Source organism: Rhinolophus ferrumequinum, chromosome 5 (genome assembly GCF_004115265.2).
Source record: "Rhinolophus ferrumequinum isolate MPI-CBG mRhiFer1 chromosome 5, mRhiFer1_v1.p, whole genome shotgun sequence".
Taxonomy (NCBI): domain Eukaryota; kingdom Metazoa; phylum Chordata; class Mammalia; order Chiroptera; family Rhinolophidae; genus Rhinolophus; species Rhinolophus ferrumequinum.
Window position 1 is genome coordinate 82,448,471 of NC_046288.1, and position 27,232 is coordinate 82,475,702.

Consider the following 27,232-nt stretch of genomic DNA (forward strand, 5'->3'; position numbering starts at 1 on the left):
GGAATATTATAAGCACCTTTATTCTAGTGAAGTTGAAAAATAAACCATAGATAACAACAAGACTACTACAAAAAAAAACAAAACAGAAAATCTGAATAACACGTTATCTTTAAAAGAAACTGGAAACTTTCCCACAGAAAAAGCTCTAGATCATGATGAGTCCTATCAAAAAATTTAAAAAGTAGTAACACTTATAATCTTTTCAGAAAATGGAGAAAGAGGGAACATTTCCCAGCTCTTTTCATAAGGCTGTCATAAATACACAAATAAACAAATAAACCTGACACGGACAATTCAAAGAAAAAAGATTACAGATTACATTCCTCAGAAGCAGAGATACAAAAATCCTTCACAAAACTTTAGCAAATCGGGGGGGAGAAAATATGCTGACCTACGTAACTTTGGGACTGAGTGGAGAAACTAAAGAGAAAAAGAACTGCACGTAGCACTGCTCTCCAGTTGTCAAGTCTTTTCGCACATGGGTACATGTATAAATATATACTGGGATTGGACAAATAAGTAAACCAATTGGGGTCGGTGGAAGCCAGGCTGCTCACCGTGAGCCTGGGAGATGACGGCTAGGCAACAAAGCCAGAAGGAGCCCTAACACTGCATTAGATTCGGAGACTTCAGGATAAATTCATGTGTTGCTTAAAATATTTATGGATAAACACAAAAACAATTACAGGTATATGTGTACGCAGGTTAGTATACACACGTCCAATTTCAAGCTCTGCTAATTTCGGGATCCTAGACGCAATGACACTGTGTGTAGGGGGGGGAATAGTGAAGAGGGGCTCAAGAGGCAATCTTGTCTTTACCAGATTCTTCAAAATAAAGCCACTGTAACTAAACCATCCTGGAAATTCACAAATAGGAAAACTAAGATGTGATCAAGGGGGTATCAGAAGTCAATGAGGAAAGGGTGGTTTATTTAAATAAAGATTGCTGGGAAAATTACCCGTCAAATGAGGAAGGCAAGGGTAGACCTACACTTGAAAAATTCTGTGAGGGGAGCATTTGAGATCTTGCCTCCCAGCATATGGCATCAGTTTGGCTCAAATAAACTCTTGTAAAAATTCTCAAGGAAAAAAAAAAAAAAGAAAGAATATTCCATGGAGATTAAATATTTAAAGATAAAACTATATAGTAATAACTATTTAGAAGAAAATCTATGAAAATATTTGCATGCCCTTGGCATTTGTGGCAGTGTTGTATATATTGGGGGTACTTCTTAAGCAACACAGGAAACTAAAAAGGAATAAAAAAACCAGGGAAATGAAGAAACTTTACTACGTATACTTAAAATACAACAAAAAAGATAATATGTGAAGTCAGAAAAGAAAGAATAGACTGAAAAACCTTTGAAGCACAGACCGGATAAATGGTTGCTATATATACCACAGTAAAAGAAAAAACTCCCATAAACTGATAATCTAAGGACGAATAGTGCAATTGAAAAATAATCCAAAGCTAAATCAGCCATTTTATAGAAAGGGAAATCCTGATTCTCACAGACACGTGAAAAGGAGATCAACTTCACAATTGTCAGGGAAATGCCAATTAAGGTAACAATGAGCTAATGTGTTTTTCACCCAACAGATGGCAAATAGTTCAAAAGAATGTTACACCCATTGCTAGTTGGGGGTGAGGGGAGGGCAAGCTAGAGGTTGTATAATTTGTGAATAGCATTGGGCACTGGAATTACTGCAACTCTTTGGAAATTAATCTGACCAACTGTTAAAATGAAAAATACATGTATCTTTCTACTCACCAATTCCAGTTTTTCTATTCAAATAGTCCTTATAGTCTACAATTGATAAAATCACCTCGATGAGAAATGTGTATAGAATTATTCTGTGTTTATAAAAACTATGCTTCACAACATGTATCTGGCTATTTTTTATATTACAGTGATATAAGAACACCCTAGGTAATTAAAATTTGTTAGAGGTGAGATAGAGACATGTTTGAGAAAAGAGAGATGGTTTGGAGACAGATGAGGGAGGAAAAGATTGTGTGACATGAAAAATACTCTAGCATTGTATAAGAAAAAAGGAAACTAGAAAATTCTGTCAATATACCAGCAAATGTGTAAAACTAAATATGTATGTGGACAAGATTAGAAGGTAGCATAGGAAAATGGGAACATTATCTTAATTGGCTGTAAAAAGGAAAAAATATATCATTCTTTGGTCCCAAGCCTTATAACACATCGCTCTAAAATGACGTTATCTATAAAACTCAATTTACTAAGTCAACAGCTCTGTGCAATTTCTCATTATATTTGCAAGCAATCGATATTTTTCACATCGAGTCCCTTTCCAAACATACACAACTCAGATTCCCCTTTTTCTCTTTAAAAGAAAAAAAAAATGTTTTTCTCTAGGGAAGGAGGAGCGACAATGTGCACAGGGGAAGGACAGAGGTGGCTGTGGGCATATCTGCAATGTTTATGTTTTGTTTTGGAGGACATGGAGACCTGAAGTAAATAAAGCAAGACATTAGGATTCTCTACAGCTGGCTGAAGAGTATGTGGACGTTTCCTAAAACCTGACAATATTTGTAGATACTCCGTAACCTAAAAGGAGGCAGAATGCCCCAAGAAGAGAGAAATCCACATTCTGGCTTTTAGGGGTCTCCTGGCATGAATAGTGGCTTCTACGCAATCAACCCAAAGTCATCAGGCCCTGCCATGGACCCTCATCTTCACGTTGGCTTTTTATTACTTCATTATAATGAATGGAGGACAAACAAGGGTCACTAGACAGTTGAGGGAAACCTCCCATTGAAAGCAAGAGAACAAAATGGTTCCCCCCAAAAGAAAAACTCTTAAAATCTGTTAAGTAGTGTAATCCTCAGAGATGTGAGAATACATTGCATTCATAAAATTCTATAGAAAAGAATTATACATGTTGGAAGATAAAACCAAGGAAATCTTCTAAAAAGTAAAGAGAAAGGAGGAACAGGTAGAAAATACAAGAGAAGAGATTGAGAGGCAAAGACCTGAATATTAATATAATGATGATGAGGATAGAAACAGACACTGTAAGAAAAACAAGAATAAAAACAAATCCATAATTGAAGGACAATAGTTTCTCTATTGAAAGCTACATTAACTGCACAGAATAATAGATAGGTAGCTAGATGGTAGATAGATAGATAGATAGATACACATATACATATATCATCACAAACAATAAAGAGAAAAATATAAAGTTTACAGCGAGATGGAGGGGGAACAGTTTCCTTATAAAAGAAAGACAAGTAAGTATCAGTGTTCTCATCCGTACTGAAGCCAAGAAAACAGTAGTGCTCTGTATCCAAAGATTTGAGGAAATGTTATTTTCAACCCAGAATAGCCCACTGGCTAGTGTAAGGGATGAGAAAGATATTTTTAAACATTCAATTCTTCCAGAAACTTACCTCTAACACTCTTCCTTAGTAAATTATTTGAGATAGTTTATTTGCTTTTTTGCACCAGAAACTAACAAGCAACATACAGAAAACTAAGGGATTCAGGTATTGCAATTTTAACACAGACAACGGGGACAAAAGGGGGGGGGGGTGGAAATCACAGATGACCAATGTAGACACCAGTACAGATAAGCCGTTTAGCACTGGAGGTCCAAGTGTGTCAGCAGGTGATTGGAGAGTTGGGAGAAGGGAAGGGAACATTTTAGAACATCCCATTGAATAGAGAGGTTGGAAAAGTTTAAAGATATACAGCCATCTAGTCCCTTTGCGTCTGCTGGGGATTGTTTCCAGGACACCCCCCACCCCTGCAAATACCAAAGCCTTGGATGTTCAAGTCCCTTATACAAAATGGCGTAGTGTTTACATACAACCTATGCACATCTTCCCGTATACTTTAAATCATCTCTGGATTACTTATAATACCTAATACAGTATAAATGCAACGATGAGAAAAACTAGTTTGATATATCTGGATCATATACCTGCAATTCAGGTCACCAAATTAAGGCTTGAAATGCTAAAAGCTTATAAAATTTTAAGTCCCACTTCCTTGCATTTCAACATCAGCATTCTTTTCGCCTTCTCATTTTGTCTATTGGTCATTATGGGTATTCATGAAATAATGCACCATTATGAAGAAATGGTTCAAAAGTTCATACTGATCACCAACCATCCTGCTGAGGAGCATTGTTTAGCCGAGTGAATGACATGAAGGTGAGTACCTGACTCTGTACGAGCTCATGTGAGCGTCTCCAACCATAACATGCTCATGGAGCTCTCCGTTCATTTTAAAGGGACCAAGGAGATACAGTGCTCTTAACTCTGAGATTCCAATTAAAATGGTGAGAGCCTCCCACTTGTAGTAGGAGATGCAATAGCTGTTGCTTTATATCTGGGGATTTCTGTAGGGATCAGGGCGGGAAGAGAAAAATTACTTCTATTTATTCTGCAGACTTCTCATTTGTTGCTTCTGCTGAATTGAGTTTGTAAATCATCGAACATATACTGCTAATTTTTCATATCATGTTGGCTCATGCTTTGCCTAGTCCCATCCTTTAACTCCCCAAACAACACTGGCTCGGTTCATGTTAGGTTGTGGTGAGTGGTAGGAAGTCCAAACGAGCAGTTTATTTCCTTCTTAATTAAGTCTGGGGTAAGCAGTGGATGGCAGTTATGGTAGCTCTGTGATTATCAGCGGCTCAGGCTCCTTCTACCTTGTTCTCCACCGTCCTTAGCAAGTTATATTCATTTCATGGTGCATATGGCTGCTCAGACTCCAGCCATGGAGCCATGAAACCATGGCTTCATCCCTTTGTGCAAGTCAACAGAATGAGGAAAGGGGCAAAGAGTCGCACGTCCCTTCCTCTAAGGATTCTTCTGGATGTTATGTATACTCTAGTTCTACTCACTTCCCATTGACTAGAACTTATTGGCATGATCACACCTAACTACAAGCAAGACTTGAAATTTTAGTCTTTTTTTTTTTTTTTTTTTTTTTGAGCAGCAAGAAATTGGAGGGTTACTACTAAGGAAAAGGAGAAACAGATTTGGGAAAACAACTAGAAGACTCTGCTACCACTGTAATCTTAAACTGAAGCTAACTGCTGGTGGGCTATCTATCAAGGGTCTTCGGACAGGAGAAGCCTCACGCGTCAGCGGTGGTGCAGAGGGAGCCAGTGCGCAGAGAGCACGGGCGGAGAGGTCAGTGCCAGACGGGAGGGACTCTTCAGGAGGAGAGTGACTAGATCCCGTTTGCTTTGTGGAAGGACCACTCGGGATGCTGCCGCATGAAAGGCACCCAATGAAAGTAGGGAGGTGAGACAGCAGGAGGCTACCGCTGCAGCCTAGTGGTATCCACCCGGAAGGACCAGGTCGCCCCTCCCCCGCATCTTACCCTTTTTGAACCTCCATGCGCCTGCTGCGCAGGCCTAACACTGCCTGAGAAAGCAGCGACCACCTTCAGAGTGTGAGTACACCCCACCCGTACCCTTCCACGGATTCTGCGGATCCCGCAGCCATGTGATGGCTGTAAACCCTTCTAAACACCCGTCTGTACCTACTCCCTTCCTCGGGAACCTGTGCGGGGGGCCGACCGCTGTCCCCAACACACTTTGCCTAGCCCTGGTCTAGGCAAGGGACACTGGCAGTTTGGACCAGTTCAGTCGTGAACGCTGGGCCTGTTCTGTGTCTGTTGTGTGGTCCTCCATCTAACCATTTGGTTAAATGCAAGCGTCAAGAAGGTGGGTTCGGATCGCGCAAGGCGGGGCCTAAGGCCGGCGCCCCGCAATGCCTGGAGTCCTCTGTTATCTTGCCAGCACTGCGTGTCCAGCCCACCGCCACCCCCCACCTCCGTTGCTGCTCTGGCTCCCGCGGCATAAAGCGAAACAAAAGCAAAGCAGCCCATCGCGATTCTCGCAACAAGAGGAGTCCGCAGGAAGCAAGGCAGGCCTTCAGCTAGGGGCGCCCAGGTTGCTGCCTCGACGGCCAGGTGAGCGCAGGACCGTCTGTGGGTCACTGACGTGGGGTAGAGCTCTACACTGGCGAAGCCCGGAGTGCCCGCCGCGCAGCGACACCACAGGCTGCCGGAGGTACTGCAGCACGTGGAGCTCGCGGGCGGGGTTGAGGACAGTGTCCAGGCAGCCTCCCTGGGCTCTACCGGCCGCGCCTGCCTGGTGCACGGCTCCCGGCCCCACCGCGCTGTACCGCGGCTACAGAGGTAGTCCAGGCGGCTGGAACCTGAGCCTAGCGTCAGGCGCGACCCTCCACCCAGACAACCTCCAAAAAATGTTGCTGCAGTTAATCCCTTTTACTGTATTGAAAAGCGTCTCAGAGACCGGCAGTATCTTGCCCCAGGTCACACAGCTTGTACAGATGAGTAATGGGATTGGGATTCGACTCTGCAGCCTCCAATCCCTGCGCCCCAGGACTGGGAGGAAAGCTGAATTTCAGTATCAGGGCTGTCTTACACGAGCTTGGGGACCCTGGGCAAAGGCTTTTATCCCTCTACCACCGATAAGCAAACTAAGGTCAAAGAAGCTACTAGAAATTTCTGACATGTAAACAACAAAAAAGCCACTTCCTTGGGTCTCCTGTTTATGCATTGTCTTGAAGCACCTGAGATTTACATGTCTTTGCCCCTTCTCTGCCCCCCAACACTAGCCGGAAGTTCCTGACTTGGCTGTTAGAGACCAGGCACAGGGGAGTCAAGTACCTCCCTCTGAGCCACCGAGTCCTACTGGCAGCAGGCATCCGGGAAATGGCTCCCTAAGATCCTACAGTTTGTAAGTGGTTAGGGTGACCCACATCTGCACTGCCCTTCCTTCTCTTCCTCAAACATGTCCAACTTGTGCCCGTCTCAGGGCCTTTGCACATGCGCTTCCCTGTATGTGAAGTTTCTTTCCATCTTCCTGTGCTGGCTCCTACGTGGGCTTAGAGCTTGTCTTACAAGACCCCTTTTGAACCTTTCAGATCATCCTTCCTCTCGCTTTGTACTCCCTTCCACACCACACTACCCAGTTTTATTTTCTCTCTGGCCTCTAGCATTCTCTAATATTAATTATATAGTCCACTAATTGTTTGAGCTCACAACCCCCAACAAAATGAATGCTCCCTTGTTCTTCATTCTGTCCTCAGCAACCAGCTTGTGCCTGCACTAAATAGGCGCTCAACAAATGTTTGTTGAATGAATAAGTAAATGAATGAACATCAGCTCCCAGCCCTAATACTCAATGATTGGTTTTGTTCATATGCCTTCCCTCCTTTCTCCTATATGTTAGGCAGTCATATCTGGGAGTTTGTATTCATTTCTTAGGGCCGCTGTAACAAACAGAAATTTATTGTCCCATAAACAGAAATTTACGTTCTGGAGGCTAGAAGCCTGAAATCTAGGTGTCAGCCGGCCATGCTCCCTCCAAAACCTATAGGGGAGGATCCTTTCTTGTCTTTTCCAGCTTCTGATAGCCCCAGGCTTAAGACGACACCACTCCAGTCTTGACCTTTGTCATCACATGGCCCCTTTGTCCCTGTGGCTCTGTGTCTTCAGATGGCATTCTCCTCTCTGAATCTGTTCTCTTCTAGGACCCCAATCATGGGATTAGGGTCCACCTGATGACCTCGACTATGTCCAACCTGTGTCTGCAAAGACCCTATTTCCAAAGAAGTTCACATGCAGAGGTGTGAATTTGCATTCACATTCACTGGGGATTTAGGGCTCTAACATATCTTTGGAGGGGACATAATTCAACCTGTAACAGCAGGCGACTCATGGAACACTGAAAAAAAGATTTAGGCAAACTAAGTTGGAGGATGGGAAAAAAGACATGAAGGGCTGCTGTAAGTGTAGGAAAGGTGCACTGGCTGAATGTAAAGAAGAAATAACATTTCTGGGTGAACTCTCCCTGTATCAGAAGGCTTTTAGGGCACAACACTTCGACTTTCAAGGTTTCTACAGGAGTGACTTCTATCCCTGCTTGGCCCTTTTCCAAGCTGTAAACACTGCACTTCCAAACCCTTCACAAAGCACTTGATCTCACTGAATTCGGGTTCCCGAGAATAAGAGAATGGGCACGTCCTATCTGCCAAGGACTGTGCTGAGCCCTGGCCTGCTTCCTTTGTTTTATGTTGACAACTGGCTTTTGAGTTGTCCTATTCACTGAATTTTACATGAGAAATGAGATTTGGACAGGTTAGGGTGCAGCTTCTTCATGCCAAGACGGGCTTTATAACCAACTCTAACTCCAGAGAAACTTCCAGGCAACCCACAGGGACTCGCTCATCCATTCTATGTGACTCAAGAGGGCAGAACAGTCATGCTTGGGTGGAAGTTACAAGGAAAGGCAATAATCTGGGCTCGAGTTTTTAGGAAAAAAATCTTAGACTTCCGATTCTCCAATACTTAGAAGTAACAGTTTTTCCTGACCTGGTTCCTTTTGCCACTAGAGATTTCCAGGCAGTGGCCAGTTTAGATTCTCAGTGTCCTTCCTAAGTCCACCTCACTCTTGGGGGAGACTTTGAACTCTCTGTCGTATTCTTGTTGGTATGAGCTCTTTGTACATAAATGTGTGTTTCCGAAAAGAGGTCCACTAGCTTCTCTGAGCCCTAGGAGATAAGAGGACCAGAGGGCTCCCTTATGAGCAATGAGGTCCAGTTTTGCAGCATAGAGTAGGGGAAGAAGCTGTTGGTGGTGCTCCATCTCTGGGTTGGCATTCCCTGCCCAGCTCTTGCTATTTCAGTCTTGGGCATTTCTATCCCACCACTGATCCGGAAGCTGACATTGTTTCCTGAATTCCATTTCTCCGTGTTGAAGAACTGCCCCAGCCCTGCGTCTCCTCCCTGCTTCTGGCTGATGTCCGTGCACTCTGACCTCTAGCCTCCAACAGGAAAGTATTGGAAGCCAGCCTTGCTCTTTCCGGAGCTTTGAAATAAACTTTCGGCTGTTATTTCTGGAGAAACGGTGCTTTCCAGTGACTCCGATTCCCTGCTACAATCTGCCCTTTCTAGGGAGCAATTTTATTTTGTAGGGAGCAGCATCTGCGTTACTGATTATAGGGACTCGAGCAATATGGTCCCATTCTTTTCCTCTGTGAGGAGTCTGTTCTAAATGCATCTTCCTGCTGGCAGGACAGAAGTGAGCGTGTGAGGGGGTGGGGGTGGGGAGAGGTTCCCATAACTGGTACTGGCGTCCCAGAAGAAGGAAAAACACTCTGACATTAGATGAGCTCACACCACCTCCAGACTCCCCCAATCGTTGTCTCGTCTGACCCTCACAACCTTACCTACGTCACAGATGAGGCTCTGGGCTTCGGGTCTGATCTTCCCCACCTTTAGCAATGAAAACACTGAGACTCAGAGAGCTCAGGGGACTTCCTTGCCCAAGGTCCCCGCAGCTAGGATGAAAAGGAGTCGGGGGAGGCGGAATTCGAATCCAGGCCTTTTAAGACCATCTCATTCATGGCCATTGTCAAGACAGGAGGCATTTTTGCCTGAAAACCTGACACCTTTTCTCTCTTTCATTCCTCCACTGCTCAACTTCAAGCTCCACGAGGGCAGGGGGCAAACACCCTCTGCTTGGCAGGGCACAAAGCAGGCGCCCACGAATAGTCCGCTGGGCCGACGCCGAAAGCAGAATCAGCTCTCCTTTCGCAAGGAGGCTCCTGGAGCTTGTGGGCATTCGGACTAAGTGTGGACGTGTAGGGCCGAGCTCTCAGGCCAGGACCAGGGCTTGGTCCCCGGTTTTGCGTAGCGCTGAAACCAGGCAGGGACCAGCACAGCCTTAGGGGCCTCGGGCGGCGCCGCTCCAGCGAGCCTCTGCTCAGCACTGCGCGTGCGCGGCCTTGACCTGGGCTCCGCCCCCGAGTAGGGACCTACAGGGGACCTACAGCCGGCGCGGCAGCAGCGGCCTGGGGCCACCGGTGTGGACGCCCCTCCGGACCGGGACCGGCGGGTGAGTGGCTGAGCGACAGGGCCAGGGCTCTGGGATCGCGTGCATGGGGCAGGTGGGGTCTGGGTGCGGAGGGGGATCGCGGGGAGCGGGGTCCTAAAGAGGCCGTGCCGGCAGGATGGGTGGTGCGGCCCGCGGCTCCGCGTGCCTACCCAAGTCCTGGGCCCGCTTCGTGGCAAGGAGGCCGGTGGAAGGCGGACTGTGGGCTTGGTGCGGGCTGGGTGCGGGGGAGGGGCACGGGCGGCGGGGCGTGGGCGGCGGGGCAGGGATGCTGGGGAAGAGGGTGCAGGAGGAGCGCAGACCTTGGGGGCCCGGGTGGCGGTGGGGTGTGGGTCCCTCGTCCCCTGCCTGCCTGTCTTTGTGCCGCCGCGACCGTGCAGGGATCGCCCCAATGCATAGGGTCGAGACCCTCGGGGGCAGTGTCCGGGCCGCAGACGCTGCTGTGGAGCCGCAGAGCCGGCCTCCTCTGCCCGCCCCCAGCATTTTAAATGATGCATCTCTTGGGAAAATTTCTACCGGTCCGCTCCAAGCAGGAAGTGTCGTCAGGAGGCCATTTTTAAAGCCTCCTTCGGGCGGGCCTCTGAGGTAGGAGCCGAAGTGTTTTGATTTTCAGTAGTTAGAAGAAACCCCCGGGAGACCACAGTGTAACCCCATTGTACCGCGCCTTCCCTTGTAGCACCCACGCTGTTAGATGTGGACTTGCCTTGTATAATGTGTACCATCTGTGTGAGTGTGACAACAATAAACTTGAAAACCAGATTGGCATTGTCTTTCCTTGGGCGTTTTGGGACATGTGTCCAGGGACGGCTTGTCCACTGAAGACCTGTGCACCTTTTGCTGAGTAGGAGAAGGATAGATGGTGAAGATTTGACTTGTTCCAAATGCTGATACTGCTGGTTGTGGGACCTCCCCCATCCCAGCCTGCCCTTTTATCTTGTTGCCTTAGGGTCATTGGACGGTTTTAGACCAGGGAGGGAGACAACGCAAGTGCAAAAGAATGAAAATTTCTTAACTAGAAAAGGAAAGCCAAAGGAGAAAATGAAAGAAAACAGAAGTCCCTCATGTATGTTGGATATTTCACATATCCCATTAAAAATACCCCTGACTTTAAAAAGTTGGGTAATGAACAATTGATCAACCTATCATTAAAAAAAAAAGCGAAATACTGGGCACTTTATCCTATTTGAAAATAAAAGCCTGAACAGCTAAACTATAATGTTGTGTTAGAACCCTTAAACATTGTCCCTTAAGTTTAGAATTGAAGTCACCAAGAGGACGACAGACCTTGCTCTCCCAGAGCTGGGAGTACTTTCCTATAGAAGAGCGGAGAGAGAATAGGAATGTTGATCTCTGAGTCACACATGCAAAGTTCAACACAGTCTGTGGTGTGTGTACACAATAGGATGTACTGCCCAAGGGTTCTGGAAGCCCAGCGAATGGTTGTTCAGACACCAGTCTCTTTAAGCAGAATGCAAGTAGAATGTTCAGCCCTTTAAATTGTATGATATCATGTTATCTTTAACCTAGGATGTGTTTTTCTTTATTATTATATTTTGTCTTGGGTCTAATATAGCCTTTGAAAAATAACACTTTGGTACCTATCCAGTTATATTAGGTTGATGACATTCATCGCAAGTGCATTTTGAAAACTGTCAAAGGAGGGCATTATTTGATTTACTGGGCCTCCTCCTGATGTGTTATGCCAAACTAATATAGGTTTCCTAAAAATCCAGTAATAGCAATTAAAAATTAAAAACTCATCTATTTGCTTTTAAGTAAGGCGATCTGGGCCAGTTTTTGTGTAAGAGGAAGAACAAAAAATGTTTTTATTGTTGCCATAAAGTCTGATCTTTCTTTCTTTGAATCATTCACTCATTCATTCATTCAACCAATATGTATTGAGTGTCTTCTGCAGCCAAGCCCTACTGTTTACTTCTAAACAAGATCCTTGCAGTGAGTTTTTCCCAGTCTTGATTGTTCTCAAGCTACCTGGCATAGACTGCATTTTCTTTGTTCATATGCAAATCAGCCAACTTCAATTTCCAGAATCCGTCCTTGGAGTGACTAGAGACCATTTAATCCAGACATTCTCATCGTGGGGTGAGGGGTGGGGAGGCATCAGAATCACCTGGGAAGAATTTTAAACCCTATGTGACTTTGCCCCACACCCCTGCTTGAGAAGTACTCTGGGGCTCATCCCCTTGTTTTCTAGAAGAAAAGTGCCTGGAGGAGCCTGGTACACAGTCCCAGGGATTCAACCCAAGTGTCTGGCTTATGTTGCAGGGCGCTTCGTGCAGTGCTCGCTGCCCCCAGGGTTCTGAGTGTAGACGCCTCTGCAGGGCCTGACGTTGAGACTGATGGGTGTCTGAGAAGGAAGAGCCCTGTGATTTGCCATGCGTTTGACTCACATCTGCAGCTCGATGGCTCCAGGCTGGAAGTAAGAACCCTGCCCAGCACAGCAGATACTGTTGACTTCCATTCACAGCCTCACAGTGGGTAGCAGAAGGCAAAGAATTTAGATTGGATACCAGCTGACCAACTTGGTGACCTTAGAAAAGCCACACAGCTTCTCCAGATCTGGTATCTTATAAGAAGTAAGTAATTGAAGGTGTACCTTGAGCAATGTTGACGTAATGTATGAATCTGCGTCTGTAGGTACCCCTTCCACCTGATTGGGCCAAGGTGCTCCGACTGACAAACACAGCCAGCCCCTGGGCGTCCTGGTCAGACCACTGGGTAGCATTTACCGCTCTACTGAAACCATCTACTTCTCCACCTCCTATTACACTCCCTCCAGACAGCAGCGGGGGGCAGGTAGGGTGGAACAGTCCTGCGTGAGACCTCACTGGGCTCACACCACGCCAGGCACTGTTCCAGGAAAATCTGAAGTTCCCAGAACCTGCAAAGTGGTTGCTGTCATGACACACTACAGAGGGCATCAGTGATGATGTTTCCAAGGTCACATGGCTAAGCAGGGCCAGGACCCAGAGTGTACTTGACTAATCGCCTCGTTACAGTGCACGGCTGTGGCCTTGCCTGCCTCCAGGCACCCACGGGTGGGTTAAGCACAGAAGAGATCGCACAGGATGTTGATATTCTTGCCACTCCTGTACGCTCCTCCTCTGCCCTTGTAATGTGGTGGTTCTCAGCCTCGGCTGTACGTTAGGATCACAAACGGGGGTGCAGGCATCATTCTTCTTACAGCTCCCCAGGTAATTCTGGTGTGCAGTAAGTAGGGACCTCTTTAAAAAATAAGTGTAATATCCTGGGCATATTATCATAAGTTGGCACCCTAATGCAGCCAAGGTTAAGAATCACTGGTTTTCTGGGAGATACTTCTGCTATGTTTGACTGCATTTTTTATTTCAGCTCTTAATCCATTTCTTTTATGAAATTTTGATTTTTCTTAAAGGCAAAAAAAAAAAGGAAATAACAAAAATGTATCACCATTATAGACCTGAAGTCACTAGGTGTGTTTAATAACTAAATTTTATAATATTGCTTGTCATAGTACCTTGTTTATTACCTTGAGTTTTTGTTAAGGAACAAATGCGCTCTTGTTAGTGTTAACTTTCCCCCCCCACATATAAAATTCACCGTTTTAGACTTTCAGAACTCCAGCACTGGTTATAATCTTTCTTTTGAAAGGTTTTCTTTTAAATGGTTTTGTTTTTAAACTGTATGATAACTTCCTTTGTTTTCTGAAGTAGTCTCAGTGCACGGGCTCTACAGGGTGGAGTAAATCCCAAAATAACTCCTTTGTAGACTGAGGGGTGGGGAGGAAGACCCTCCCCTCCAGCCATAGCTCTCCTGCTGCCATAAAACCTTAATCTTGTCAGGTCCCTTTGTTAAGCTAAGAGTTTTCTGCTTCTCTGGAGATTATTTGACTCTTCTGTGTTCCAAGGAGTCTTACAAAAATATGTTGACTGACTTGTTGACAGAACATGTACTGGGTGCCAAGCATAAGATTGCCTGCTCTCTGCATATATATATACCTTTTCCTCCTGTCAGCCATGTAAATTAGGCATTATTTATTCCCATTGTACACATGGGAAAACTCAGGCTCAGAGGTTAACAAGTACAGCATCACACAGCTACTAAGTCAAAAACCTAGGTTTTCAATCTTGTTCTTGGTATCCCAAGGTCATTGCTCTTTCCACGGTTAGACTTTTCACCTGGAAAGCAGAGGCATCAGAAAGTGGGGGCTCTCTTGCCCAGCCCTCCTGCCCCGTTCTGTGCCTACCTCCTGTTACACCCCTGGGTTTCAGAAGAAAATCTAGGATCCCAAAGGTGGTATGTTTGTTAGCAACATTTGGAAGTGTTTTTTGGTCATCAATTTGGAATTCAGTCATTTCTAAGTTCAAGGTAGTTTGGCAAAAAGAAACTAAGAGTTGATTGATGTGTTTCCTTCTGTAGATTTTACCGTTCAGTTCAATTTTGATTCTTTGTAATGGTCTGAAAAAAGTTCTTGCTGAGTGAGGACAGCTTCTTCCTGAGTACCATCCTACTGGGGAAATACGAGACGTTTACACACCTACTGTTGACTTGTTTTCCCCTGATCGGCTGTTACCTGTCCACATGTGTCTGGGCATTTTCGGATGTTTTAAAATGGGGGTGACTGGGAGATGTTTAGGCGAGCTTTCGCTAAGGCTGAGCACTCAACGGGAGCAGGTGCTGTTTGTGTGGCCTGTGCCACGGGGCCTGAGCGCTTTGTCTACATTCTCTAGCTTGTTTCTCCTAATGCCTCTAAGTTGGATGATCTCAAAGCCTGTTTCCTTGCCTGACAGGGAATAGGAGAAATCACTTGCCCCAGGACCCAGCAGAGAAGGGACAGAATCTGAGTTTGAACTGCAGACCCTCCACCTCCATCCCCTTTGTTCTATGGGTAGAGCAGCAGCAGCGCTGCCCCGGTGACGGGATTTCTGCAGAGAGCTTCCTGAATTTGCTTCTCTGTCTAGGAAGGCTGCAGTCAGTCGCTAATACTGATTTGGGTGGGCGTCTCTCATGAACAGAAGTATTAAGTGATGTCATTGGCCAGCCGCTTTTCTTACTCTTCACGTGAACATCTGACATGGAGACACATTCATTTGCTACAGGATATTTCACCATCTAGCTGGGCTGGGAGAGGGAAAGGTAGTTTAGTAACTAGCTTGTACGCAAACCTAAGTTGTAATTAAGTTGGACTTAAAGCATCTTCTCCATGGTAATTGTAAGCACCTGTCAGTCAGTAAGGCTAAGGTGGATGGTTTTTCCTCACAGGTCCTTTTTCTTTTAGGCTATACAACTAAACAAATACAACGAAGGTTATAAAATGAGATTCAGTATATATTCTGGAAAGAGTCACTGCCAGGCAGCTAAGAAGCTTGTTATTTAGCCCCTGCGACTATTTTTGTGATCGGCGTCATTCTGTTTTTTTTTCATTAAAAAATGGAAAATATTTTTAGCAGTTTTCTGATGTGAGTAACTTAGCTCCAAGCACTTATAGTCCCATTATCTCATTTAATCCTCACAACAGTGCTGTGAGATAGGTACTGCCATTGTCTCTGTTTGACAGAGGAGGAATCTGACAGTTTGCTGCAGGTCACACACCTCAAAAGTAATGGGACTCAGATTTAAAGCCCTGTAATCTGACTCCAGAACCTGTAGCTTTAAACACTGTTATACTACTTATTTCTGTCCTAATTCTGTTCAACACTTGATGTTTACAGTATTTGGAAATCAAAGCTTTCTTTTTAATAAGTATTTATCCTTCATGGTGTTGATAGCTCTCAATTTCACCGGACTGGTTTCTAACAAGCCTGTTATTTTTTTCCATATATCCCCGTAATAAATCTTTAAGAAATCAGGGGAAGTGTGCTCAAAGTCAAAAGCAAATGCTGCCTTAGGCCTTTTCCCAGGAAAAGACAAGATGGTCTGGAGGATGCACGTTTGTGACACACCGTCCCACATCTCTCTGGCCTGTGCCTGGCATCTAGCTGAGGCTGTAGATAATCCTGCATTAAAAAGCTCACTGTATGCTGTTAAAAAAAAACACACACACCAAAAAAAAAAAAAAAAGAAAACAGGCAACTTACTGTTAACTGATCATCTTCATTGCATCAGAAGTTACTAAGCATTTTCTGCGTTTTTGAGGACCCTTCTAAGTTATCTAAAGAAGGTTTGTTTCTAGTCCTAGGAGGTTGAGTGCCAGGCATTCTGTAACAGGTGTTGTGAGTCCAGAAGGCAGGTGAACACCGACAGCGATGTCAGCAGTGACTTACTGAGCGCCCTCTGGGTGTCAGGCACACGCACGGCGCTTTGTCTGCAGTGTTTTACGTAATCCTCGGTCATCAGCACACTGGGCAGTAATGTCAGGAGGACCCAGCTGATTGGGCTTGAATGTGAACCATAGAGGAATGGGTGGGGGTGGGGTGGGGGAGCAGGGGTCCCTGCTGTGGTCTCAGGAGTTGTCCACGTGTAAGTCCATCACCAAAGCCACATGAGTTCTTCCATGTCGGTCGTGTTTTACCTCTGGCTTGGGTGTTCCAGCTGAGATCTTTCCCCCCTTGACAAGCCACACAAGTTACAAAGGCCAAAGAGAACTCTGTCTACTTGTTTTAAAGACACCTGACACCTGGACTAACATAGAAACATTGCCTTATTTTGAGAATGGTTCAGAAGTCGAGAAGACACTTTCTAACAGGTGTCGTACTTCATGGCCTAGCTGTCTGGCCTTCCCCATAAACTGTTTGCTAAGCACAGTCTCGTGCTTCGTATTGGCACTGGCTGCTGTGGATTCTGAACTCAAAATCACTGCTGAGCTGGTTTTGTGGAAGCACCTCCAAGGGGACTCTGCATTCCCTGGGCTCTCTAGGCGGCTTGGCTAAGTCCCTAGGGACGTGCCTCCATCAGGGTGCCCTCCACTGCTTGCACAATCTTATCATCCAGACCTTACATGTTAGGTCTTCAGTTTTAGCAGGAATGGCACCTCCGAGTTTTAAAAGGACTTGGAGAGAAAATGGCAAAACCACCTTCTGTGATTTCTGAAGAAAGTTGGAAGCTGGGAAAGGTACTGGAAGACTGAAAATGTATGAATGGAATCCTGGTTTGGATGATGCTTCAAATGGAGGCATCGCATTCTGTGATTTGAGACTTTTTTAGGATTAATGTGTAACGTGTTACGTTGGAAGAGTTGCTATGCAAATTGTGCCAGGCAGGCAAGTTGCTTTTTCTGTTTCTCTTTTTCTTCCCCTGTCCCCCTGTCACTAGTAGGATTATGAGGCTGGTAGATGAGAGATGTACATACCGACTGGAATGCAAATCTTTGTACAGAGGTGAGAACTAAGGACTGGGTGAGAGAAGAGAATGCCGATTAACAGGTAGTCTGTCGAGCGGAATTGTTTGTAGCTCCAGAGTCAGGATATAAGAAAGAAAGTTACACGGAGGCTGCTTTCAGTGTCATTCAAGGATAAAGTCTTGATGAGAACTATGTAATGAAAAAATTAGCTGCCTAGGGAGGAAAGAGTTTTATTTACGGCAACATTAGAGCATCAATTGGTGAAGATGTTCTAAAGGATTTAACTGTTGCTAGAACTTTCAAACAGTTATTTCTAATACTGGGTTTCATCAGACTTGCCTGGCAGGTATACTTTTCTAAACCACAAATGTCCCTTCCCCTTCCCACCGAGATTTAGACTCACTGGCTTTGGAGTGAAGCCCAGGACTGGCTATTTTAGCTGTGAGTCTGGGGCTCCACCAGACTCGGGAACCACTGGACCAGGTCCCCTTTACCACCCTTCAGGCTTTGGGCCTGTGGATTTCTCAGGTTCCAGTTGCAGCCATGGCTTTCTCCGTTTTAAGAGGATGAAAGTGCTTATGTGAACGTGCTGACAATAGTAGCATTCTTAGACGATAAAAAGTGTGACTTCAGGGACCAGCGGTGTCAGACTGGGCTTCGGGGTCGCCTAGTTGAGCACGCATGGCAATGGGCACCTTGCTCGAAGGCACTTGATCAGTAGCAGAAGTTCTGGGTGTCACTGCCTGTGTCACTGTCTCCCTTCACCAAAGCCACTGTACAAATCTGGAAAGGAGTCATCAGCTCCTAGTGAGTCCTCTGAAAGTCCTACCTGTTGTATATACCAGGAGGGCAGTGGAAAAGGGAGGTCCTCCTCTTGGCCCATGCTTCTCTTTTGGCCAGTTTGAGGCATTCGTGTGTCCTGTCCTATTCACGGTCCCCTTGCGTAGGTAAGTGTGTGGACATTAGGCCGATAGATGGTGCCTTGAAATTCCGCCCCCCCAGGCCTCTGCCCACTTGATGTCTGAGGATTATACACATTTCAGGTAGAGCAAGTCTGATTGAGCCCTCAGATGCCCCAGACTTCATTGCATACTTTTCAAAGGCGGTAACTATCTTGTGCAAAAGCGACATAGGGAAAAGACAACACTGCCAAAAGAAAGCTTGGTATCAACTATAGTATGTTCTTATGATGCTTTCCGAAAATGCTTTTAAAGGGCAAGTTCCATGCTAGACCTGAGCATGCAGTCAGTTTCTCTTGACCTTGCAGAGGGACCTTCTGGTCCGGCAGATGGCCCTTTTGGGCTCGGGTGTGGCTCCTGGCCTGGTGGCCGTGCGCCAGGAGGAGGCCGTGGATTGTCCCCTGCAGCGCTGCCCCTCCCTGAGCAAGCGCTTACGAGTGCCCCTTGACATTCAGAGAAGCACTCGAAAACTGCCCAAGTGTTCTCTCCTGCTCCTTAGCATTAGTCATCATGCCAGCACCGTGGGGGAGTTGCACACGCGGCCTTACTTAATTCTAGTAGCCAAATGAAAGCATTGAAACTCAAAAGATTGAAGTGAATTTTTTAAGGTCATAAAAGAAAGGTTTTTGACAGATCCCCAAACCACAACAGTTTTTTGCAGCTCCTAATTCTGTGTACTCTGGGGGGAAAAAAGTGTATTTAAAGATAACCACGTTTATATAAAAAGTAGTCACTGTTCCACATAGTGTGGTCCTTGCTCTAGAAACGTGTGTCTCTCTCTCCTGTGGAATGGAAGCCACCTTCTTGTCCCCCCGGGCCTCCTGCCACCCTCACTGCACCCTCACAGACGTGTCCTCATAGCCGCTGGAGGCTGGTGCTGGAGATGCTTCACAGATGTGTCACGTCGCTGCTCCAGGCTGTGCCCTGGTTCTCGCTCATAGAGGCAAGGCCATATCCGTGCTACCTACCGCCCTTAGATCCTCCCTCGACCAGTCCCCGCCCTCTGACTATCTCCTTGTCTTTCCTGCCCCCCCCTTGCTCCTTCCCCCCGCCTAAGCCTCCTTGCTGCTCCTCGTGCGCTCCACACCCACTGCCCGCAGGTCTTCGCTTTCTCTTGGCGTGAAACCCCTTCTCCCACAGAGCGCACCCCTGGCTGCCCTGAGGCCTCTGCTTGAATGTCTGCTGCTCACAGGCTTTCCGGATGTCCCCGCCTCCAGTCCCGAGCCCCACAGCTTCATCACCGAGTCACTCCCTCTGCCCCTTGTCTTCTTTTATGGTATTTCGTTCCCAATTACTGTCTGACAAATCAATATATAACCTGCTGCCCTCCATACCCTCATGAGGGTGTGGACTGATTTGCTTTTGGTCACCTCCCTAAGCACTTAGGACAGTGCCTGGCACGTGATGGATGCTAAGCTGTTGGAGGAAAGAGTATGTCTATCTGGTACTGTCAGTGTTGACGTACCACTTGTGAACGCAAACGGAGCGTGCGGGGTCTATGCTACTGTAGAAACAAACGGGTGCTGGAGCCAAAGCGCAGGCCACGGTGCCTGATGGACTCGTGTGTTTCAAAACTGAAGTGGCAACCTCCTGTACCGTTAGGGAGGCTAATCTGAAATTATACCTGCGAAATTGCTAGGTGCACTCAGTGACGCTTAAAAATAACTGTCACTGATCAAAGGGTCTTCTGAGGGACAGCGGTGAGTCCCTTGCTCCCGGTATGTTCACGTTTACAGTTGGTCTAAAGTGGTGACGTTTAGGGGGCTGAGTTTGCAAGTATTTTCAGATTAGGCTTGTCATTCACCAGCTGTTGTATTGTGTGTTAGTATCAACATGTGTCTAAAAGTACTGTATGTTGACATTTAGCATAAGTCCGAAAGGTCATTGACATAAAGGGTAAGTTTGGAAACAGCTTAGCTAATTCTTAAGTTCATGTATTCATCATGCTTTATGATTTCTCTTTTTCCCCGTAGTGTTGCCTGGAACATCAGAGAATTGGAAACCATCACATCCGGGGACCATGCACGACTGTGGTGGGATATAAAAAAAGATAATTATGTTCCCAGGAGGTCCCCACGTCTCTGCCAATCACAGGGCGCACTGAGGGACGCCTCCGCAGGACTTTGTCATGTGAAGTCTCTGGCTTTCAGTGGACTCTGTTTAGAAATGCAAATAAAGAAGATGAAGGACACTGGGCAGCAGTTGTTTACCCCACAAGTGAATGGACATAATTCCCTGACCATGTCGCCCAGACAACCTAATGCTGATAATCGAGCGACTCGGCCAGATAGGCAAGACGCTCAGACTCTCCTGTGTCAAGGCTCGGAGGCAGAGGCTGCCGTACTGACCACCACCGCATGTGTCAAGTGCAAAAGTGTGCACAAAATCCCTCTTCAGGACTTGAGAAAGGGCACCGGGCAAGGCCCAAAAGAAGACGGGTACGAATGCTTCCAGTGCCGCCTTGGTGTGGCTTCTCCTCACTTTCATTTGGGGGACAGTAATCCCAGCGCTACTCATGTGGGAAATAAAATGGAAACCATCTCAAGTCCTGGCAATCACAAATTCAAGGTAAGAAACTTTAAACCAGGCAAATACTATTGTGACAAGTGTCGCTTCTCCACCAAGGACCCTCTGCAGTACAGGAAGCACACACTTCAGCATGAAGAGATTAAATTCATTTGTTCTCACTGCAGCTACATTTCCTACACCAAAGGGGAGTTTCAGAGGCACTTGGTGAAACACACGGGCATATTCCCTTACCAGTGTGAGTACTGTGACTATGGAGCCATCAGAAACGATTACATTGTCAAACACAGGAGGAGAGTTCACGAGAGGGCTGGTGGCAAACGGCCGCCCAAAACTGTTGCCAAGCTGGAGCCCAAGAGAACCAGCACGTCAAAAAACACGGAGCTGTTAAAAGCCTCCGATTCAAGCCCTGCTTTTCAGAGTAAGTTGTCAGATCAGCTTTCAAGATTCTCCCTCCATACAAGTAAAGACAAAACTCACAATGTCAGGTCGTTACCTGAATCAAAGGAACACCAAAAAGATGTGGTGTGTGTTCCAAATAAAATGCCGCTGTTGGAGCCAAATGAAGTCACTGTGTTCGAGGACAAAAGCGTGGAGGTGGAAGTGCTGTCTCCCGCCAAAGAGCCCGTTCAGCCCGGAATGCCCTTAACCGTGGTGGCGCCGGCAGAACTGGTGGTCCCCGCAAACTGTTTAGCCCAGTTGATAGATGTGAAGGTTGTCAATGGAACGCAGCAGCTTGTTCTGAAACTGTTTCCTCTGGAAGAAAATAATAGCCTTGAAGCTGGTGGGGGTGATGGAGGGCATTCTGAACGGATGGCTAAAGAGAAGAGATTGAATGAGCAAGAAACAATGGTTTCTGCAGGACAAACAAAGTCACTAACGATCGGAAGGAATGTTGGACAATTTGGTGGTGTTGATAATCTTCAATCATCGGTTCAGAAACAACTTAAAAACGTGAAGTGGATGAGGTCTTATGATTTTTTCATGTCAAATTCTAGTGTGCACAGCTACAGAGAGTCCTTTCTCAACTCGGAGAGAGTTGAGTATTTGCAGAAAAAAAGCCACATGTATCCACATAGAACTACTCTTCCTCCCGTTGCCTTAAAACGTCCTTCGCCATCATCTGTAGATAAGAACAGTGTCTTATGGGGTCTTGGCACTGCATCAAATCCTTTTCCATATAAAGCTGCTGTTTCTTTTACTGAAGATGGAAGAAATTTACACAGTGATCCCCAGAGGTTACTTCCTCTTGCTGCATCGCCTGCAACCATTTCCTTCTTGGGAGAAAAGGGCTTATTGCCCATAAGAAAAAGTGACTTGGGATCTAGAAGTGAGATCAGTATTCCTGTGACAATGGTTCCGTCTACGAGGAAGGTGAAAGACAGCCAGACAGAGGAATACAAGGCAGTTTCAACTATAGGCCAACGTAGAAGTGAGTATTTACATATAAACATAACGGGAGAAGACAGAATCAGATCTCAACAGCCTGGGGATAAACCTTTGGAATTAAAGAATTCTGAAAGGACCAGTGACTCTTTCGAGGGCCCGGTCATCTCATCCGTATTTTCTCTGAGCTCTGGATCTGAAGACGTCCCTGAAGGCGTGAAGTGGAATAGTTCAACATCCAAAATAAAGTCAATTGAACTCTTGCGCAGAAAGATAGCTCAGTTAATTGAATCCTGTGGCAAGCCTTCATCTTTGGCTGCAAATAACGCACATCGCCGTTCTGTGGGACAGGCAGCAAAGGTACCTGAGAAAGCTACCCCTGAAGGTGTTCGAGAAATTAATGTGTCATTCACTGGCACTGGCTACCCCCCGGGGACTGTCCCCAAACCTCGGGATGCGGGTGGTATTTGTGCACAGCTTACCCACAGTAAGCACACATATCCACAGTTTGCAGGAGGCCGCAGTGGGAAAACTGAAAGCCGAGGAACCAGGAAGGCTCATGTTGCTACTCCAGTGTTGATCCCCAAGGGGGCAGTATTGAGGGTCCTTAATTCCTCCAAGGATGCCCACGTGATAGAGGCTACGTGTGGAGCACCCGTCAGCATCCCTTGCAGTGAGACCCAGTTGATAAAACCCATTCCGTTCTGTCCAGCGAAACAGATAAACTCAGATTTACAGTCTCTGACAAGTGAAAATGGGCCAGTAGACATGTCCCATAACTTGGACACAACGCTTCGGCCTAAACCAAGAAAAGAGAGTGTGGTTTGTAGCACCACCGCTAAAAAAGCTGGCCCCCTGCATGGTCTGCAGGGAAGCAGTGAATTGAGCAAGCAGGGAAAACTGCTGCCCAGAAGTCTTTCTATAAGTAAAAATAAAAGCAAACAAGTGAACTCATCCAAGAAGAAAAGCAAGATGCAGGCTGATGCCAGCCGCTTTCTCAAGGACCCTTCGATTTTTCAGGTTGCAAGGCAGCTCCGGCTGATAGCAGCCAAACCAGACCAGTTGATTAAATGCCCCCGTCGGAACCAGCCCGTCATAGTGTTAAACCATCCAGATGTTGACTCACCAGAAGTGACCAATGTGATGAAGGTAATAAACAAGTACAAAGGCAACGTCCTTAAAGTCGTCTTATCAGAGAGGACTAGGTGTCAGTTAGGCATCAGACGGCATCATGTTCGGCTGACCTACCAGAACCTGGAGGAAGCCAATCAAATAAAAAGACAGATGATGTTGAAAATGAAACTTAAAAAAGTTCATAAAAACAACTATCAGGTGGTGGGTTCCTTGCCTGATGATGCACAATGTATATTCAAGTGCTGGTTTTGCGGACGGCTGTACGAAGATCAGGAAGAATGGATGAGTCACGGCCAACGACATTTGATAGAAGCAACTAGAGATTGGGATGTTCTTTCTTCCAGGGGCAAATGAGCCACAAATTGGTGTCGGAAGCAAAGTGTTTTTCCTTTAGTGTATTCTGGTTTGGGTTGGGGTTTTTCCCTGCCCTCCCTGACTCACTAAGAGAAATACAGATTGTAGGAATGGAGGAAGGATCCTTAGCTCTTCGGACCCCTCGTGGGAATGATGGGAACCAGGAATCCGGCGTGACCTGAGATGTGTGACTGGAATTTGGAAGGTGTTTGAAGCCCCTGGAACAAGACACACACATTTAATTACATGCATTTTTCTGGAGAGAAGTGAAACGTGCAACAGATTTTCAGTGGGATCTGAGACTTTTCTTTGTGTGGCACCCCTTTTTCTCAGTAGATACCAATCTTTTGTAATCCATACAGACCAAATGTTACTGAAGAAGCAAACCCGTGCTTTGGTGTGCACACCACTTTTTTTGGCGTTGACTCGCCTCCTGAATATTTGATATATAATGGAAATTATATTTTCTAGCGTTACCTTAAATTTGGTTATAGAAAAGAGGTCATTCTTTTCAATCCCTGACCTCTCCTCTCCCCAATAATACTCATAAGTGTTCTTTATAGCACAGAGAGCTGTGCGTATTTGGGGAGCTGTTTTAAAGAATGATCCCAAGGGTTTGCCTGGATTTCTTACTTCAACAGCAGGTGGTAGAAAAGAAAGAAAACGTTTTCAAACTATTAACGTTCTCTTTAAATATCTTAATTTATGACAGCTGGGGAGGGAATGTCTCTTTGCAAAATCAAAAAAGAAATGGTCACAAAGGGAAGATAATCTAAAATTAAGTCTCCTGCTTGCCCTTACCACTTCCACAAAGTAACCAATTAAAAATGTGAATGAACAGGCTTCTTACAACGTAGGTAAACTTGGGAAGATAATTCAAGGTCAGATTGTAAAGACAGTTGTGGCTTGAATGTGACTGAGTTTTCATTTGGGAACTCAGCCGTCGAGCACGGGTGAAGGCCACACACCTTTCCTCCATCACTTACAGATCGCAGACACGGCTCTCCCAGGTCACAACCCACTCCCCCTTTGCCATTCTTCCGAACAGGCGCTTCTGTGAAATAGGTAGCTTCCCCACTCACGTCCTACCCCTTTCCTTTGTGCCTTTCAGGCCTCTTAAGGTTTTCCCTCCTGAAAACCTAAAAACGGGCAGGCATCAACAAAATGGAAATACCCCCATCTCTGTTGAGGTTGTAGACACACCATTCCTGGGTTTCATCCACAGTAACAGTTTCATCTGCTGCTAAGGTATCTTAGCCGCAGGCATGCTCTGCCTCACTGTCCCTAGGACGCAACTCCAAGAACTCCCCTCTCTACCCACAGACGTCAGGACGGGCTGATCTCTCCAGCAGCTGCGTGTGCATAAGTAAAAAGCCCGTCCTCTGCACCGCACGGCTGTTTGGGCAGGTAGTCAGCTTGGCGAATACAGCTCAGACTGGATTTTAGTCCTCACTTGCCCACTCCGCTGGGCACCGAGCGTCATGCAGAACACGAATGGCTCAGCCACCAGGCAAGTCCAGCGCTTGTGTCTGCCTCCCGGTGGGGACTGTTCCTTAAGGAATGTGTGGGGGTAGTGAGTGAAACTAGGGGCTGTTACACCGAAAAAGACGAGGGAGATTTCTGTTGCTTTGGGTAGTTAGTCAGAGACTTATTTTTTTTTCTCCACTTGGGAAAGTGTTAGACTGTCCTCTGATAGGTGGGATTACAATTCTTTGTAGTTGGTTCTCAGTTACAGGTAATCAACATTTCTTATATATAATTCAGTACATGATCGTTACGCTGATTGGTTAACTTGTATTGAAATTTGGATTTTTATATGTGTATATGTGTGTACACATATAAATATTTTTTACCTTATGAAAACCGCAGTAGCTAATTTTCTGATTTCCTATTTTGTAATGAAGTTAAGTGGGCTGGAAAAATATAAAATGTTTTTTATTCTAGAAAATTTATTTTGAAAGTACCTTTTTATAATGTTCTGATCTCACTATTAGATAATAAAAGCACAGTTAAGTGATGGGTCTGATTTGTATGAACAAACATACAAACCAACCCCTGTGGATCATTTCGTTACAGTATTTCATCCCCATGCATTTCTGGTTGGTGCTTTTTGGGGAGTGGAGCTTGTGGACTTCTTGACTGCAGAGGAGAATATTCTGAAGGTTTACCTATCCCTGCGTGGATTTGTACCTCCGGTGTGAAAGGAGCCTCCTGAGATATTCAGAGGAGGCGAACAGACTGATTTTTTTGTTTGTTTTTTCCCTCTATACCTCACTACTTAGTAGCATTTTTCCTGAAAGGTTTGGCATGACCTTTCAAGAAAGATGACCATGAGTCAGGTCAGAGTGTTAAGTGTCAGCATGAAATGTGTACACTTTGCAGCATCAACTGTTTTTCAAGTGTTACCTAACCTCAGCTTATGTACTTGCACAGAGTTAACTTGTGAGCAGAATACATAGCTAAGCTTCGGGGGATTTTCAGAACTACAGTGCTTGTTAAGGAATTAAGAGGGCGCCTGGAGTCGTAAAAAAATGAGAAAGCAAAAATTGGCTGTCTTCCTTCCCTGTGTAAAGAACTTTAGGAAATAGCTTGTTGACATGTAGGTAAGTGTCATGAGATGAGTATGTAATTTCTAACAAAATTGAGAAGGTAGCAGGATTGTGTTGGATGTTTGTATACTTCTTCATCTTGGTTTTGAAGGACCTCTACTCACGAAATTTTATTAATAGTACTAGTAAAATCATTTTAGACTTTTTAAAGATTTTCTTTGGGGGATCAGAAATGAGATGATCTTGTTATATTTATGATATGACAGTGAAAACTTAAAAAGAAACAACTCTAAGCATACTCTAATAGATTATATTTTACTCACAATTACATTTTATGGATATGAGCCCCAAACAATTTCGTGAGCCCCCATTATGGGTCAAGTGCTGTCTGTTGAACTAAACTGAACACAATGTGTTGTTAACCCTCAAAAGCTCCCGCTTTTTCTAGGACACACGATAGAAGCCATCCCAGAAAATGAAGGCGTGATGCTGCTCAGCCTTTGGATTAATTTTTGAATCTGTCAGTCAACGTGAGCAAAACATGAAACACCGCATAACATGTTTTAAGCATTATTATAAGTCCTGCGTTAACAGTTTGTGTGTCTGCTGCTTTGTTTTTGAAACACGTCTGTAGCTAGATACAGAAGTTGGAGTAAATTTTGTTAAAGCAACTACAATCTTCTCTGCCTTTCATTTCAAATGTTAAGCAGCCTGTCTTGTATGAACCACCTAAAGCAAAGGAGCGTCACGCGACCCAGCACGGCTGCTTAGAATTCCACCAGGGTGTATTCTGACGTAGACGCACTGCTCTTCAACCTGCACACTCGGAAACAAGGCCATGCGACTTTTTTGGTTTGCTTTGGCTGAAATCCACAGCTGTGCTGGTTGGGGCAGCAGTGTTCGTTTTTCATACATGGTCAGGGGCCTCCTCAGGGCCACTTAACCTGCCCTCCGCACGTAGCCTCTCAGCCGGGATGGGGGCCTGGATGGGAGAGTGCCCGAGAGATTGAGCCCCCAGGACCACGTGACTAGCTGCACTGTTGATGGCATCTATCCAAGTGTAATTGATCCCACACACATTTGGGAGGGAGTGGGGATATCTGGAGGGGCACAATTCCTTCATGTCTTTCTC

General features: G+C 45.7%; 1 protein-coding gene across 2 annotated transcripts; it reads left to right on the forward strand.

The window, feature by feature from the left end:
• The first annotated feature begins 9,811 nt into the window (after positions 1-9,811).
• ZNF518B (zinc finger protein 518B) lies at positions 9,812-26,771 on the forward strand. 2 transcript variants are annotated; one of them, XM_033106391.1, is made up of 3 exons: positions 9,812-9,919; positions 12,200-12,510; positions 20,125-26,771. In XM_033106391.1, the coding sequence occupies exon 3, from the start codon at positions 20,318-20,320 to the stop codon at positions 23,549-23,551; it is 3,234 nt and encodes a 1,077-aa protein (XP_032962282.1). In that variant the 5' UTR covers positions 9,812-9,919; positions 12,200-12,510; positions 20,125-20,317; the 3' UTR covers positions 23,552-26,771. The 2 variants fall into 2 exon arrangements, with proteins under 2 accessions (XP_032962282.1, XP_032962283.1); XM_033106392.1 differs by lacking the exon at positions 12,200-12,510 and having other exon boundaries at positions 9,813-9,919.
• Positions 26,772-27,232: the final 461 nt, after the last annotated feature.